This window comes from Nyctereutes procyonoides, unplaced genomic scaffold (genome assembly GCF_905146905.1).
Source record: "Nyctereutes procyonoides isolate TBG_1078 unplaced genomic scaffold, NYPRO_anot_genome, whole genome shotgun sequence".
In the NCBI taxonomy this organism is placed as follows: domain Eukaryota; kingdom Metazoa; phylum Chordata; class Mammalia; order Carnivora; family Canidae; genus Nyctereutes; species Nyctereutes procyonoides.
The window spans coordinates 27634033-27646847 of record NW_026575043.1 but is presented as its reverse complement, the minus strand read 5'-3'; the positions used below and the strand labels follow the sequence as shown (position 1 = coordinate 27646847).

Below are 12815 nucleotides of genomic sequence, written 5' to 3'. Positions count from 1 at the left end.
TTTCCCAATGAAACCAGAACGGGTATTCCTGTTTAAACCAGCAAATTCAGGGTGTTTGTGTTTGGAGCAGAAACGGACATCCAGCGTTTGCCCTCGAGCTGCTCACTGTTGAAGGGGGTGGTGGCAGCTGACCCCAAATGCTAAGAAAATACATATATAGTGGCATTTGGGGCCCGTGCAGACGCTTGGCCGCCTTCTCAGGCTTCCTACCCGGGTGTTTTTCCTCCGCACGTCCCCACGGAGCAGGAAGCCGTGGCCAGATCTTCAGGTTCCTGCTCCTAGTAGGACCAGGGAGGCCGCACGTCGGGGACCCCCCACCCCGGGAGGCCCTGCAGGTGTGCTGCAGGGGCTGCGCATCCCCGGGCATCTTCACGCTTCTTTTCCAGTAGGTCCTGTCCTATTGATCCGTGCGTGGCCTGACGCTAGGGTTAAGGTGCAGGGGGCCGAGGCGCGATGGCCTGAGCACCTGCCGCTCCCCGGGGCGCCCTCCTCCTTGCCCCCCGCTGCCCCCGGGCTTTGGGGTGAGCGTGGCCTCGCCCTGCCCCGGGGTTTGGGCCTGAGCCCTCTTTGTGCTGCTTCCCTCAGGGGCCGCCTTGGCTGCCGAGCGCGCGGAGGGACTCCTATGGGGCACCTGGGGCACCTGGGGGCACCTGGGGGCGCGCGCAGGGGGCCCGGGGCACCGGGGTCCCCGGCCTCTGCACCTGGGCTGCGAGCCTGGTCTGGATGCCCTCCCGTGCGGCGACCCGGGGCAGGCCGCACCCCCCGCCCCTCCCCCCACCCGCGGAGGCCCCTGCCCGCCGGCCGCGCGCTCGGCAGCGGGGCGGGCCGGAGTCCTTCCTGGAGGAGGCGCGGGGGCGGGGCGGGGCGCGGGGGGGGCGGCGAAGTCGAGCGGGCGCGGCGGCGGGTCCCGGGCGGGGCGGGCGGGCGGGCCGAGGGGCCGGTCACGGGAAGTGCGACGTGTCCGCGGCCTCTTATAGCAGCTCCGGCCCGGCCCGCCGCAGCCGCCGCCAGCATGTCCGCAGCCGAGCAGCGCAGCACGGTAGGCGGGCGGCGGGCCGGGCCGCGCTGTCGGGGCGGGGGGGGCGGGGGGAGGGGAGGGAGGAGGAGGGCAGGAGGGCAGGAGGGCAGGAGGACGCGCCGGGACGGGGCGCAGAGAGGAGCCTGGAGAGGAAGGGGCGCAGGAGGGGGGGGAGCGCGCGGAGAGGGGGCGCAGACAAGAGCTGGAGAGGAAGGGGCGCGGGAGGAGGGGGCGCGGGGAGGGGCGGAGCGGGGAGGGGCGGGGCCCACCCGGCGAGGGCCCGACCCCGGGGCGCCGCGGACCCGCCTGCCCGGGGGGTCTCCGCGGGCTCGGGCTCCGGCGGTGCGGTCCGGGCGCCCGTGCGCCGCGCTCCCTGCGCTGCGGTCCCTCCTCCCCGCTCCCGCCCTCCCCGGCCTCGGGACCCCGCGGGCGGCCCCTCGGGGCTCGGTCGGGAGTGAGCCGGGTGGGAAGGGGGCTCGGCCCGGCTCACTTAGCAGCGGGGGCTCCTTCTCTTTTTAAAGTGGCCTCCAGGGTGGGGCGCAGGGCGGCGTCTCCTCCAGCGCAGGGCCCAGGGCGTGACCCCGGGTCCCGGGATCGAGTCCCGCGTGGGGTCCCCGCGGGAGCCTGCTTCTCCGTCTGCCTGGGTCTCCGCCTCTCTCTCTGTCTGTGTCACTAAGAATAAATAAACAAAATGTTTTAAAAAATATTAAAGTAGCCTCCACCCCGAGCGTGGAGCCCGAGGAGGGGCTCAAGGCCCGACCCCGAGGTCAAGACCTGAGCGGACATGGGCCGGTTGCTCCGGACGAGGAGAGGCCCCTGGAGATCCTGCTCCTGGACATGTCAGCCGTGGACGCCGACCCCAGCCGGGAGGAGCTGGCCCTGGGTCCCCAGCAGGTGCCCACAAGCCCTGTACTGCCAGCCCCAGGCTGCTTGTGGCCCTTACTGAACAGGTTACCCCCTATCATATACTTAGATGTGCACTTGGCACATAGTAGGTGCTCAATACATGCCGTTACTATTATCTTATAACGGTCCCCACTGGACTGTCTTTGAGGTGCGTTCCAGGCCGGCTGGGAGGAGAGGTGACAAACCAAGAATCAGGGGAGAAGCCCGAGGAGGGCTGGGCTGGGGCTGCAGTGGAGGCTTGAGCAGCAAGGGGAAGGCAGTGGAGTGGGGACTCCATGGTTTCAGGGGATCACAGGACCCCCAGGAAGGTCCAGGACAAAGGTGGCATCAACCCCAGGAGGGAGAGGGATTGTAGTCTGGCTACCACGTATAGGAGCGCTGTTCAAGTGGAGACACTCAGTATCGTAGTATCTTTAAAAATATTGTTAAGTGAAAATCATTTGTGTAAAGTGCCTATTTAATTTGATTAATTTCTGTAAAATTCTGAATAGTATCTTCTTTTCCTTTTTAAGATTTTATTTATTTGACAAAGAGAGAAAGCACAAGTAGGGGGAGAGGGAGAAGCAGGCTTCCCACTGAGCAGGGAGCCCGTGCAGGATGGGATCCTGACTGGAGCCCAAGGCGGCCACGTCCCCGGCTGAGCCACCGGGCGCCCCTAAGTGGTGTCCTCTCAGGGAGGACACACTGCGGCCCTGGGCAGCTGCGCATAGCAGTGGGGCTGCAATCCTGCCCTGCCTGCTTCAGGACTTCTCCCCAGTTCTGAGCTTTGTCAAGCATTAGTAGCGAAGGGGCAGGTGGTCTTTCCCTCCATGCCCCCAGTCAGCAAGAGCTCCTGAAGTGGGGAGGGTCCAGGAGCAGCGGCCACACGCCGATCCCCGACACTGTGCAGTCAGACAGAGGGAGACATTTGAGGGCCAGAGGCTTTGCTGCTGCTTTTTCTTTTCTTTTTTCTCTTTCTTTCTTTCTTTCTTTTTTTTTTTTTTTTTTTTTTGCTTTTTCTATCTACGTGTCTTGAACCTTCTGGTTTTTTTGTTTTTTTTTTTTTTTTTGGTTTGGGGCGTGCGTGTGTTTTGTGTAGGATTAAATTAACAGTTGAAAAAGCTAGCAGGATTCCTGAACTTTTGTTTAGCCAACACGATTATAATCCAGGCACCAGCAACAAGCTCCAGAAGGGCCAGGTAGAGACAACTGGGCAAAGCAAGCCAACTTTAAAAAACCTGTGACATTTCCCAAGCTTTAAATATTGACTCAAAATATATTCTGAAAAGTTGGGGGTCTCAAAAAAAAAAATACGTCCCCACGTGCTTCCTCTGAAATAATCCTTATTTGAGAAGTGGGTCTTGCTGATCCCAGAAGCTATCTTAGAAGTGAGGCTGGGCTGCCTTTTTGAGAGACTCACAGGGATCATCACATGATTTTCTGCATCGTCCCCAGAGTATGGTCCGTGTACACCACGGTCACTGCAGTGGTTTCAAAGATTGGTTGTGCCCCTACTGTGTGGGATGAAGACATCTTTCCCAGGACTTTTTTTTTTTTTCCACACTTTCTGGATGAGAGAGACTATAGGTTGATTTTTCTCACGAGCTTGAGAAGAAAATGAGACGTCCTTTAATAAGAGAAGGTAGCACATTACTTTTGTGCTAGGCATCCTGACCATGAAAAGCAAAGACAGCTAGCTATGGGTTACATCCCTCCCTCCCTCCACTGCCGCACCTCCAACTCTGGCCACCAACATCCCGCCTACACGCACACTACCCAGGAGAAGGAAGGAGGCAATCTGCCTCCAGAGGACTGGAGGGAAAATGCATCATTTCCTGGATTAGCATTTTTGATGGCAATATTATCATGTTCAGACAATGTTAGTATGTCCCAGAGACAGACAACCAATCAACTAAAAGAAAACAAAAAACAAAAACAAAAGCAACAAAAACAACAACAAAAACAAACAAAAAACAACAACACAACTGAGATAGTAAAATATTTTCCAAAGGATCAAACAAGCCAGTGGTTGGGAAGGAGTGTAGGGCTGTGGGAGCTGTAAAGCAGTCTGTAAATAGAAGAGATTATTTACCTTTCATTATTTTATAGAGTGTGTACAATACCATGCTATTTATCCAGTAGTAGCCGCTTTGAAAACTCTCTGAAGATGCTCCCTTGGGCAAGACGTGAACTTTCAGATGAGTAACTGTTGGAAGGAAGGCGAAACCGGCACTTTGAGGGCCCCGGTGTGTTCTGTGCCATCCACGCGGCGGCCTGTGCCCGGGCAAGCTGAGCCTCGTCCTGAGGGGAGGGGAATCCTGGGAGCAGGTCAGGGTTTGAGTCCAGGTCTGTCCAGCCTCAAAGCTCGTGCTCTCGCCCCCGCTCCGTCTGCTGCAGGATGTGAGCTCCGTGGTGCGCAGCAGCCACCCGTAAAGTGGAGGTGATGCCGACTGGCCCCTTCCTGGGCCGTGAGCAGTAAATAACTCCTAAAAAGTGTCTTGCACGGTCCCAGGCCCTGAGTGAGCGGCCTGCGCGTGGGTGCGGTGGGTGTTCTTACTGCAGCACATTACCACGGTTTGGCAAACAAGGAACAAAAAGCCCAGCCATACCTTTCCGAAAGTTAAGTAAATAAGAACCACGAGAATATTTAATAAGAGCAAACGGATGCAGAAGAATAGAAGGGATGACATGAGCCCTCATTGTGAAAAGCGGGTAGAAGACCCAGGCGGGCCGTGAGTGTGGACACACCGGAGGAACCCAGGTGTCTGCAAGGTCTCGCCAACGAGCTTGGCCAGGAAAGAAAGGCCTTCTGCGCATGTCAGTACGGGCCCGGCTTCTCTTCACTTCCTGTGCCCTCCACTTTTGCCAGAGCTTCCTTAACATCAGCGTTGTCCAGTTCATACTCTTCTCCCAGAATCATCTGTGTGGTCACCCACAGTGAAAGGTGGTCATCTTTGGCTTCACTCCCTTGCACCCCCATTCTGGTCCTGCACGCAGCCCTGCGGTTTGCTCAGGGGATCATCAGGCCCCACCTCCAGGGGCTGGGGGCCTGGGGAGGGACCAGGGATGTCCATCTCAGTCCTGCAAGAGATTATGTTCAGAATCTATCCGTTAATAGTCACGGGCGCTCCTTCTTCTTTGTGCTGGGAAGTCTAGGAAAACACTGAGACCGAAGGTAAATGAACATGAATATAATGTCATTGCAACTAACCTTTCACCCACCGGGTGATTTGTTCCTGCGGGAGCCGGGGTGACACCCGTGCCCAGCACCCTACACAGAACCTGGTGCACACACCCAATGCTCGAGTAGAAGTAGTTGCACAAACAGCTACAAAAGTCACTAAAGGACGAATCTGCTCTTGTAGGATCTAGATTTTTCTTAGATTTTCCCCTTCTCCTCGTGTGCTTGCTTATTTTTGCCTGGACGTTTGTCATTACCACTGAAAAATGACTCAGAGGGGTGCTTTGAGGCTGAGGACGAATGGCCTGTTTTAGGTGTAGAATTTGAATTTGCTTTTGTTTCTGCCGGGAGTCTGGCGGCACCACCAGTCTGGGACCACTGTGACCTAAACCTGCCCCTTTAAAGTGTCTCAGACCACCCAGGTGATGGGACTTTTGAGTTGGAATTTCACACACAAGGGCCAGTCTTTGAATACAAGTTCCCACACCCACCTGCCTCCCCTGTATGAATACTTTCAACACCAAGGCCCACTGTCCCTGCGGCCTGCCGGGCAGGAGGTGGGTGGCTGCACCCTGCGTGTGGGCTGTGACTCTGAGACGCCTCAGCTTCACTTGACAAGGGCTTTTTTTATTCTTCCCACTGGAGCCCGTTGTAGGCTCCAGCTCTGATCCCGCTCCCCCGTGAGGCTGTGGCATCAGCTCACACTCACAAAGCACCTCCCCGCCGGCTGGTCTCTTAGGTTCCTACTTCCTCGCAGATTTTTAACCTGGTAGCTTCTTTTTTTTTTTAATCTTGTCAGCTTTTGATGTTTCTAATTAGATGATTTCCTATTATAACTTGCACGTTTTATCTGTTTTCATGGCAGGAAATGTATGTGAGCTAGACCGTTAGGGCTGGAAACAAAAACCTCTGCCTCTTCTCGATCCCTGAGTATCATTAACGTTTCGTGTCATACCTTCACCTTCTGTACTTGTGCCATTCTTAGAAAGGGAGCACTTAAAAAAAAGAAGTGCTTTAAAAACTTGAATCAGCTCTCCAGCCAGAAATATTTATTTTTTTATTTTTATTTTTTGAAAATATGATTAATACAGTCAAAAAGATTTATTTCTTTATATTTTTGAAAATATGATTAATACATCAATTAAAAATTTCTCATGGATAAACACTCATCCTTAAAGTAATTTCACACTTGAACAAAGATGTTTCCATTTCTCAGAAGTCACATAAGTGATCCCTAATTAGTTCACGAATTTGGTTTTTTAATCCGAGTTATATTCTGATATCTGGATTTTTAAACCAGGACACAAAATTGCCACTATGCACCTGTAAGTTAATTTCGTCATTATCATTTACATTTACTTTTCAGCTATTAGACTTAGTGCTTTAAGTAGCAAGTTACCTAAATTATGAACACATATTTTCAAAGCAAAATCCAGTTCACAGTTACCAAAGAAATACTTAATCGCATCCTTTGCCCTACAGAGCGCTCAGGGCGGGGCGGGGACGCTGGCTGGTCCTGCAGACTCTGGCCGCATGGGCACCCGGGGAGGTGTGCCCCGCCCGCCCCATCTGTAGCACTGGTCCAGTTCAAGTGCATCCTGGCCTGAAAGGCCCCTTCTCTCGGACTCTGCATGTCCGCCGGGTACCCCTGGGGCCGCAGCTGGCCCAGCTCCCCCGGCTCCCGGGACTGCGGGAGCCCGCGTCCTGGCCTGGGGCGACCGTGCGGGGGGCTGCTGGCGTCTGTCCGTGCCTCCTTCCTCGGGGGTCTGCCCGGGATCCGAGGTGCGCCCGCTGCCCCCTGCTCGCAGAGTCCCCAGAGCTGCCGGGCCCTCCCTGCCGGGCCCACCCCGGCACAGGACACCCACCCTCTCAGATGCTCACTGGCACGTAGCACCCTTTGCCTTCAAGAAATAACAAATAAAATTTTCCAGGAAGGTCAATTCACCATACACTGGATTTGGATGGATTCAGTCTTCTTATTCCTCTTTTCTGCCTTTTCTTTTTTTTTTTTTTTTAAGATTCTATTTATTTATTCATGAGAGAAAGAGAGAGAGAGGCAGAGACACAGGCAGAGGGAAAAGCAGACTCCCTGCAGGGAGCCCGACGTGGAACTCCATCCTGAGACCCCGGGGTCACCCCCTGGGCTGAAGGCAGCGCTAAACCACTGAGCCACCCGGGGGTCCCCCTCTTTTCTGCCTTTTCGATCACGAAATAATTTTTTCAGCTTAGAATAATTTGGTACACAAGATGGAATTTTTTTTTCTCTGCAAGAGAGCCACTGTCTCAAAACTTGAACCTAACTTTCCTCTGATAACACGGTGATTTCCATCAGTTGGCTGGTGTGACTGCCGTTAAAACCTTATCAGCCGCGCTCTCTGCATTTCAGATTTACTCTGGAAGTTGATTTTGCTATAACTGGTACCGGGAAAACAGGACTGCAACATAACCATGGCAAGCTCAATCCGTCTTGCACCAAATATTAACTTTTGGCAATAAAACTCTATAGCTCTGACCTGTTATAAAGCTTTGCATAAATGTACTGAATCAAATCCTATGTCAGTAAAGGTGATCGTTTCTATGCCAGGTTAAGATTTGCTTTAATTATCTAGTGACCATATATGCCTTTTGTATTTTGTTATGAAAAATTTTGATGTTTATCCCCCAAGCATTTATAGTAATAGATGTAATATTACACTTACCAGCCTAGTAATATTATAATTACTTTTTTCTTCTTTTCCTTATTTTAAGATTTTATTTATTTATTCATGAGAGACACAGGGAGAGAGGCAGAGACCCAGGCAGAGGGAGAAGCAGGCTCCCTGAGGGGAACCTGATGTGGGACTCGATCCTAGGACCCCAGGGTGATGCCCTGGGAGGAGGGCAGACACTCAACCCCTGAGCAACCCAGGGACCCCACTTTTTTCCTTTTTAATGTATGCTGGGCTTGTGCTTTGAAAATCACTTGCAGACTTTAGTTAGAGACCTAAATCACCTATGTTAAAGTCTGAGCTGTTATCCCCCTAAGCTCATTCGTCGACTCCCTCCCCAGTCATCATTTATTTATGGATAAGTCATGCCTTCCCAATTTCTAGCAAAATCAGCAACCCAAGATACTGCTGATGATTTTTATTTCCAAGTGTTTCCTACTGTTCAAAACCTGACTTTACTCTTTGCTGCTCCGCTTCTCGTCCTGTCGATCTCTACTTTGTTTTCCTTAAGGTCTCTAAAATCTTTTTGGTTTTTTGTTCCAAAGCCCCGTGTACATATCCATGTACTCCATTTACTCAACAAGTGTTTGTTGACTGAATAACCCGCCTGGGATCTGGGCTGCCCCTAATTAACTATAGCTACTAAAGCCTTGTATTTTCTAATTATAGTTTTTTAGCCCTTTCAAACTCTGTCATTAAGTCTTTTCTAAACATAGCATTTACTTTTTTCTAATTGCAACACCCCACCCACAGCCTTTATATTCTTTCCACCTTCTGCGAGGTCAGTACTCCCTTACCATAGGCCCAAATCCACAAGATTCCCAACTGACTTCTCATACAATTTTAAAATTCTTCTCTCTGCTAAGCTAAAACTTTGAATTATTTACTTTCAATTCAGGCTGTTCCTCCTTTAGTTTTGCTTATTTATGTATTTTGAGTAGGGTCCACGCTGGGCATGGACCCCAACGCAGGACTTCACCTCGTGACCCTGAGCCGAGATCAAGAGTCAGACGCTTTAAGTTCCTACTTTAAAAACGTATTTTCAAAAGAACCCTAGCATTTTACTTCCAGGAGAAAACTTAAGAGCTCATGTTAACAAGCCCCGTATGATTGTGATGGATACGCAGCTTGTGAGAGCTCAGCAGATGAGGCCCAGGGCCACCCCATGGCCAGCCTGACTGCTCCCCCATGCTTCTATCACATGCCCTTTGAAGGAGGCCCTACCCACTTCTTTCTACAGCTTTGCTTCTTCTTTTATTGACTGGGAAGTATTTTGCATAGATTGAAAAAAAAAAACCGCTCCCAAGCTGATTATTAATGAGTCATGATTACACCCCAGTTTAGCTTTAGCATTTTGTTTTGACATTCCGGAGATAGAAGATACAGACCAAAGCGCAGCCTTCAAAAAATGGAAGTTTCCCATTTTGAAATATTTTTTGATGGGCCAGCCTATGTCCCCTTAGAAAATTCAACCCACTCCCTCAACCTCACTCAACTCTTCCTTAAGCCTTCTCAAATGGTTTAATCAGTTTATCCAAAAAAAAAAAGAAAGAAAAGAACAAGAGATGCCAGTGATTACACGGTGTGTAATAGAGATGAAACTATTTTTGGTAGAAGTCAGACCTCGTCAGTTACTCTCTACAACCTCAGTTCTTGGACTTCTTGGAGCTTCTAGCTTAGCCTCAAAATCCATCAATCCCCGTTCACCCTCAGTTTACGAAGTGCCGTAAAGTCTATCATTACAATAATTGTGTGCTGGTCCTGCAGGTGAATCTGCCCATGGTCCCAGCGGAGAGAGAGGGTCTGTTCCAAAATTACACGAGTAATTACAGCTCTTGGGCTATGGGGTCGGTAACACAAGCTATGTTTTGAGTATTGATGGGGAAAAAAATAAAAGAAAAACCTGTATAACCATCCACTGTGTTTACCTTAGTCACTTGAGTAAGAAGAGAGCTAATAAAACCTTGACATTAGAAATTCCAGCGGAGGGATTTGCATATTTATCAGGAGTTTTGATGAGTGGGGCATGTTTTCTCCGAAAATTCTTACTGTGTTGTGACTTGTTTATCCGCAGCGCTGAGCGCCTCTGTGGCGGGCGTTCTTCCCGGCCTGCCTGCGCGCCAGCTCGCGATGGGCCCTCGGCCGGGAAGCAGGCTCGTGGGCGCAGTCAGAAGGGAACTCATTTGACCAGAGGAAGTCTTTAGAGAGTTACTCACAGGAGAAGCTAACGTCTTAGTGACTCCTCTGGGGTTAACAGGTTGTTTATTTCTTAGAGGGAATGAGACTTAACACCAAGTAGCAAGGGCGGCTAGATTAGGGACCTAGAATTACTGCTTCATTTGTAAAATTTTTTGGCAGCTGCTTGGTGTTAAAATCTCAAGATAATAGTAATGAATTTTTTTTTTGAGAGAGAGCGAGCGTGAGTGGGGTGGGCAGCAGAGGGAGGGGGAGAGAGAGACTCCCAAGCACACTCCACACCCAGCACGTAGCCTGATGCGGGCTCCGTCTCACGACCCCGAGGTCACGACCTGAGCTGAGGTCGAGAGTTGGACGCTGAACCGACGTAGCCACCCAGGCGCCCCGGTAATGAATTCCCTTTGGGGATATTCCCCAGCACTTTTTTTTAAAAAGCATAAATAGTACACGGTAGCAAACGTATTCTCCTTTACCTTGACACACTTTTGTCCCCCCCGCGGTGATATCAGGTGAATAATTGGAAAATGAATTTCCCTCGTTTTCAGGCTCAGCAAGTACGGGTAATAGTTTTTATCGCTCAGCCTTGACCACTGTGTCAGTATTCAGCAAACGCAGACAGAATGACTCGTTTCCACAAGCTGCTAATACTCGAGCCAAGTACTCAGCATGATTTGTAGACGATAAAAGGAGACCAGGCCACCAGTGCATTTTTCATGCAATAAAAATTTGACCCAAGCAGAGGTCGAGGCTCACAGATGTTGGCAGCCAGCTAGAGATTGCTTGGATTTCCCCAGGGGCCGAGGAGGAGAGCATAGAATCTCTGAGGGTAAAAGGCGCCTTCCACGATGTTTGGAGGAGACGTCTGGGGAGTGGTCTCTTCTGTCGCCCGAGGTCGGACAAGTCCAGGGCTTGGGCAGGCCTGGGCCATCTCCTCAGTGACAGCAGCAGGGAGACGGGGTCACCCGGCCCAGGAGGCCGGTTCGCCCCTGGTGTGCAGACCAGCAGGACCAGTGGGGCAGTGAGGTTGAGGGGGCAGCATTTCGAAGAACACAATGCTGATGGTGGGGAAATTAAGTCCCGAATCCACGTCTTCATGGCACCAGGTACCTCCGGGACACGGTTGTCCCCAAAGGATGTGTAGTAGCTGCGCAGTCAGCCACTGAGTGGATGGCAAAATCGGGGCCCTCATGAATACCTCGTTTCTGCCACTTTATTTTCAGTGTTGGGTCTGCTTTTTTAAAAATATTTTATTTTTTTATTTGAGAAAGAGAGTGAGCGAGCGAGCACAGCAAGGGAAGGCCCGAGGGCACCGGGGACTCCCTGCTGAGTGGGGGGGCCGTACTCAGGATTTGATCCCAGGCCCTGGGACCCGGGAGCAGTCCCAAGCCACAGGCAGACGCTCCGTTGCCCGGGCTGGGCCTCTGAATAAGCTTCGCAGGGCTCGCCGTGCCAGCACTGGCCGATGGCGCCGTGAAGTCCCGGGGCTCAGGGGGGCGGCTGGCTGACCACTGGGTCCCCCGGGCCTTCCCACACGCGTGCCCGGTGTCCCCCGAGGTCCGTGGCCCGGAGCCTGAGGCCCGCTGAGGCCCGATGGCTTGCCCTCGGGGGCCGCAGGTGCTGCGGTTCCCTCGGGTCTTTGTCCCTTACCCTTCCCGTGGCTGCCTGGTGGCTGTCACGCACACCAGGAGGCCGTGGGCGTGACGAAGGGCATCCTGCAGGTTGAAGGCCCCTGACCTGCCGTCTCTCGGCTGCAGAGCAAGGCGGGGACAGGGCGACAAGGATGATGCGGGTGCCTTGAAAGGGACCTTCCACCGTGGCCTTCTGGAATGTGATGGAGCCTGCAGCAGACGCGGGGCTTAGCAAAGGCCGTTCAAGGCGACACATGTCTAGTGTGGACGAGGCCGCGCGGCCAGTTTGCGGCACAGGGGCATTTGGAATGAAAGCCAGCGTTTCGCTTGAGCAGCACAAAGCTCCAGTGTCTGGGCTGAATGCACCCCCTCGAGGAGAGGGGTCCTTGGAAGTGGCTAAAGGGCTTCCCTGTAACCCGAGCTCTGGCTCTGCTGCTCTGCGGGTGCCGCACAGACGCGCATTCATGAGCCCCGTGCCCCTTCTCTGCGTGTGCTAGAAGCTTCGCGGGCATTTTCCATCCTCAGCACAGACTTAGTCTTCATGATGCACAAGCCCAGCCCTTTAGCAGGACTAACCGTGGGAGCACGGGGGCATCGCTCCTCGCAGCCTCCGGCCCACGGCTCCCAGGGCCCGTGTTCAGGAGGTTCCACCTGGCTGCACCCCAGAAGCGGGTGGTCCGGAGCACCCTCTGATCTGCCGTGCGCTGTGTTTCCACGAGGGTGAGCGTGGGCTCCCGAAGGCCCTGGCTCCACCTCTCCCCCTGATCCTTACATCCAGGACGGTGGGCACGAGCAGCCGCGCCGTGGCCACGGACGAGACGGGCCTTCCTGTGGCGGGAGCGAGAGCGGCAGCCGCCGGGTCCCCGGGACCTGCAGACGGCAGCTCGGGGACATCTGCTTGGTGGGGAATGAAGGCTGCTTCCCGGATGGCAGCCACTGTGTCCTGACATGCTACCTCACCCCGTGTCCACTGAGAGAGCTGGTGCTGTAACTGCCACAACACACGCGTGACACGCGTTTAGCGATTCAGCCCATTATATGTGTGTTCACGTGTCTCTAGAAGACGCAGGAGCCTGTAACTTTCTCTCAAATGGAGAAAGTTATACATTCAATTTTTCTGCTTCGTGTGTGTGTGTGTTTATTTTTAACAAGGAGACTGGGAACCAGATCATGTCTTTGCTCTAATTCATCTTGGATTA

At 52.8% G+C, this 12815-nt stretch overlaps 1 protein-coding gene across 2 annotated transcripts in view; it reads left to right on the top strand.

The window, feature by feature from the left end:
• The first annotated feature begins 925 nt into the window (after positions 1 to 925).
• PAPSS2 (3'-phosphoadenosine 5'-phosphosulfate synthase 2) overlaps positions 926 to 12815 on the top strand; it is a 52115-nt gene continuing 40225 nt past the window's right edge. For both annotated transcript variants that reach the window (XM_055322972.1, XM_055322971.1), the window contains exon 1: positions 926 to 1039. In XM_055322972.1, the coding sequence (XP_055178947.1) occupies positions 1013 to 1039 (27 nt within the window). In that variant the 5' untranslated portion in view covers positions 926 to 1012. The remainder of the gene's footprint in view (positions 1040 to 12815) is intronic.